General features: G+C 41.5%; 1 protein-coding gene across 1 annotated transcript; it reads right to left on the reverse strand.

Annotated features, from left to right (window-relative positions):
• Nucleotides 1-439: 439 nt before the first annotated feature.
• On the reverse strand, nucleotides 440-3,639 carry LOC148864154 (receptor-like protein EIX1). Its single transcript, XM_088974254.1, has one exon. It carries the CDS (start codon nucleotides 3,338-3,340, stop codon nucleotides 638-640), a length of 2,703 nt encoding a protein of 900 aa, XP_088830380.1. The 5' UTR covers nucleotides 3,341-3,639; the 3' UTR covers nucleotides 440-637.
• Nucleotides 3,640-4,035: the final 396 nt, after the last annotated feature.

A 4,035-nucleotide genomic window follows, 5' to 3' on the forward strand; every position in this document is an offset into this window, starting at 1 on the left:
GAACCAACCTAATTTGTAATTCTATACACATATAATGTCACATTTCAATATGAGCTCAGTAACCAACCTGAGCCCCACTTGGAACTGAGTCCAACTCAAGTCTGCATCAAATTTCATTGTGGGCTAAGCTGTTGGACATATCAAATTTGACCTTGTCCTCGGGCCCAAGGTTCAATTCTTAGGCTGTGTTTGGTTGCAATGCAAATAAATTTGTAATGATGCAAAATTATGACAATTTTGAGTGTAAATTCTGACTTATTGTTATTTCAAATTTTAACTTATTTGGTTTGATTGCAATAAAAATGAAGTAATTTAAGACATGAAACAGAAGAATAAAGTAAAATCCAAAACAAATTAACACAGAATTTGAATAATTTACATTTGCATTCGCATGCATTTGTTAGAATTTGAATGGGCCCAGTCAAATTGAATGCCCGACTTGCACTTCTAATTAACCGGTCAAATTTTATTCCTAGTAAGGGACGGCCGCCCTCAAATACAAAGAACATGCATATTATATATTGCATCCGACCACTCAAAAAGAAAAAACAAGAACTTGGAGCTAGGGTAACTGAAATCAGCAATAAAGATGCTTACAATAATCTTTACATCAAAAAAGAACCAATCTTTTTAGATTCTATCTGTATCGTCTTTTTGGTGGACCACAACAAAGCTTGATAAAGAACTTAAAGTAGGCAGACCTCCACGACTCATTAAGCAACATGGTGCCAAAAACTCCACCTAAACCCAACAAGAACCCCAACGCCGCACTAACAAGAAAACTCTCTTTAAATCCATCATCATCATCCACACTACCAGTTGTTGGGTTCTGCAATTGATTATTGCTCCCAGCACATTTCTCTGTGAGCGGAGGCCCACAAAGTTCTTGGTTTCCAAGAAAGCCGGTTGCATCAAAGCTTAGAATCTGAGTGCTTGATGGAATTTTCCCTGACAATCTGTTATATGATAAGTTCAAGTGACTCAAAAACGTCAAATTCGATATGCTTTGAGGGATAGCACCTGAAAGTTGGTTTCTTGACAAATCCAGAGATTCAAGTAACCCCATGTCACCAATCTTCTTTGGGATCATTCCCACAAGGTGATTCATCGAAAGGTTCAGGGATCTTAATCCCAAGAGACTCGTCAAGTTTTCTGGGATCTGTCCAGATAAACTATTGTCTGAAAGGTCTATGCTTGTCACAAGGGTGAGGGTTTTACTGTATTCAAGACTCCTTCCTTTCATCATCACTGAGGCTGTATCTTGAAACTTCAGGAAGCTACTTTCGTAGCCAATGTGGTAAATTGATTTCTGGTCTGAGACCATGGCACTGAGATTGCTTAAACATTGTGGTATGGCTCCTGATAATTTGTTGTGTGCAAGGTCCATGATCTGAAGCTCAGCGAGATGACAAAGTTCTGGAGGTATACGACCACTGAACTTGTTGGAGCGTAGGTCAAGAATCTTAAGTTGTGCTAGGCTTCGTCCCATCCATGCTGGTATGCTCCCTGAGAACTCATTCTCACCGATGTCAAGAGTGAGCAAATCGGTGCAATTTTGCAGAGATGAAGGTAGCACTCCTGTCAAATTGTTGTTGCGCAAGTGCAATGACAGGAGCTGAGTTAGAGACCCCATAGAGATTGGGATGTTCCCACTTAGATTATTGCTCTCTAACTTCACAACGCTCAACATTGGCCAATTCGTCCAGCAATCAGGAATTTCTGCTGATAGAAGATTGCTTGAGAGATCAAGATATGCCAAATTATTCGCTTGACTCGTATTGTCACAGAAGAAGTGAGAGATAGACCCAGAAAACAAGTTTTCAGAAAGGTCCAGTTCGACTACATTAGAAGAGAAACGGGGTATTGAACCGGTGAAGCGATTGGAACCCAGATAAATTGCTGCATCATAGTTTTCTAAGTTCTGTAATCCTGGGATTTGACCACTGATCTGGTTCAAAGAGAGATCTATCAGGCTGAAACTGGACGATAATTTCCAAAACCAACTGGGAATGTTATCTGAAATTCCTGTGTTGGACAAGTTTAAACTAAAGAAATCTTTCTGTGTTTGAAGCCATGAAGGGAATTGGGGCCCCAATTTCCAAGACCCTATTTCTAGGCCAGTGAGTTGAAAGGGAGGAACCCAGTCCCTGCTCACATTCAGAAGCAATATTGAGTTTGAAGTTCCATACAATATCTTTAATCTGGTTAGATTAGCAAAATGAGCCTCAGAGATAATTCCCTGAAAAAAATTATGAGAGATGGCTAAAAGCTCTAGTTTGGAAAGTTGCCCAATACTTTTGGGAATGGTCCCATTCAATTGGTTCCACTCCAGACGCAGTTCTCTTAGACTATCAAAGATGCATTTTGATGGGTCTCCTAGAAATCCAGTGATGTCTCCAGTGAACCTGTTGTTTGACAACCACAAAGATTCCAGGTTGCAGAGCTTTCCTACTGTTCTTGGGATGCTACCATGGAGGTCATTGACGTCCAAGTAGACATGTCTGAGTGATCCAAGGTTACCAATGGCATTTGAGATTGTACCTTGAAAACTATTCATTCTAAGATCAAGGTATGTGAGACTGGTAAGATTGTACAGCCAATCTGGTATGGTGGAAGTGAAATTGTTCCAGAGAAGGTCAAGGACAGTAAGTGAGGTGAAATTGACATGGGAGAGAGGGGACAAATTAGTTAACCCACAAGAGGATAAGTGCAATTCAGACAAATGGGGAAGCTTATTAATTACCTGTAACCAATCATCTACGTGACTGAGACTTACAGAAGTCATGCCCAGGTGTTGAAGAAGGGAGAGATGAGAAAGCCACTCAAGATTCTCAACAGTTAAGCCTACGGAATTTCCGAGGTCGAGGTAACGCAGACTGGACAGATTGCCAAGCTGAGGAGGCAGTGTGCCACCAAAACCAGACTGAGAGAGATTGAGGTAGTTCAAGTTTTGAAGCGAACCCAGAAATTCTGGGATCGGATTTCCTCCAAAATCGTTGCCACTGAGATCCAAATACCGCAAATGTTTCAGCTGTAGTAAATGGTGATTTATGTCACCTCCGATGAAACTTTCATACGAGTTTCTGAGATTGAGCTGAACGACATGTCCCGTTCTGTTGTCACAGCCGACTCCTCTCCATCTACAGCAGTCTTCTTTGCTGGTGGAATCCCAAGATGAGAGAAAGTTAGTTGGATCACTGAGACCTTGTTTGAGGTTGAGGAGAGCTTGTCTCTCTCTTGGGCTGCAAACCACGTCGGTAGCGCAGGAGCTTCGCTTGATATCTGCCAGAAAGGGAAACCAAAACAAGAGAAAAACTGCCCCTGATGCTCTAATACCCATGTTGATCAGCTGTCGGTCATGGAGAAGGGCAGGGAGGAAAGTATATGGGTTGAGAGAGTTCAGAAGAATCTGATCAGAGACGATTTATATATTATTGGAGAACAGACTTGCTCACCATTACGGACTGAACGATGTATCTGGTCTGGATTTGAATAGTGTGAAAAGGGAAAGTTCACCAGGACTTTCTTTGAAATCGTTTTTGAGCTTTCCCTCAAATTTTTATCTACTCTTTTCCATCAAGCATCCAGTCAATCCCATCCTAATCCAAGTGGTTGTTCTTGGGTATAAACAATGACGTGTTTGGGTATTATCACTTTCATCAAACGAGATTTCCTACTCACTTTGATACCCTATACACTCCCCTCGGAAATCTGAAATGACAGCAACCTCCACATAGTCTTCTTGTAGTCCAACCGCGTCCTATCCGACGATTTGGCATCAGTCCACGGCCAGGATGCAGTCCACCTCTAGATGGAGCCAAGATTTCTAGAGGACTGTTTGACCTTGGGCTGAACTGTCATTTTTCCATTTTCTTTTGTATATATTAGAACCTGAGGAAATCGCGTCAGTAGAGCTTTGCAATGATCAATAATTAATGGTGGATTCACCATAGATGTGTATAGTGTTCCTCCGAGGGAGCTTGTATGACTTGTAAGGCTTCTCTCTCAAAGTGGATTTCCTGCAACGCAAATTGG

The sequence above is a fragment of the Nelumbo lutea genome, chromosome 3, assembly GCF_056320005.1.
Source record: "Nelumbo lutea isolate HS-2025 chromosome 3, American lotus-T2T, whole genome shotgun sequence".
Classification (NCBI taxonomy): Eukaryota; Viridiplantae; Streptophyta; class Magnoliopsida; order Proteales; family Nelumbonaceae; genus Nelumbo; species Nelumbo lutea.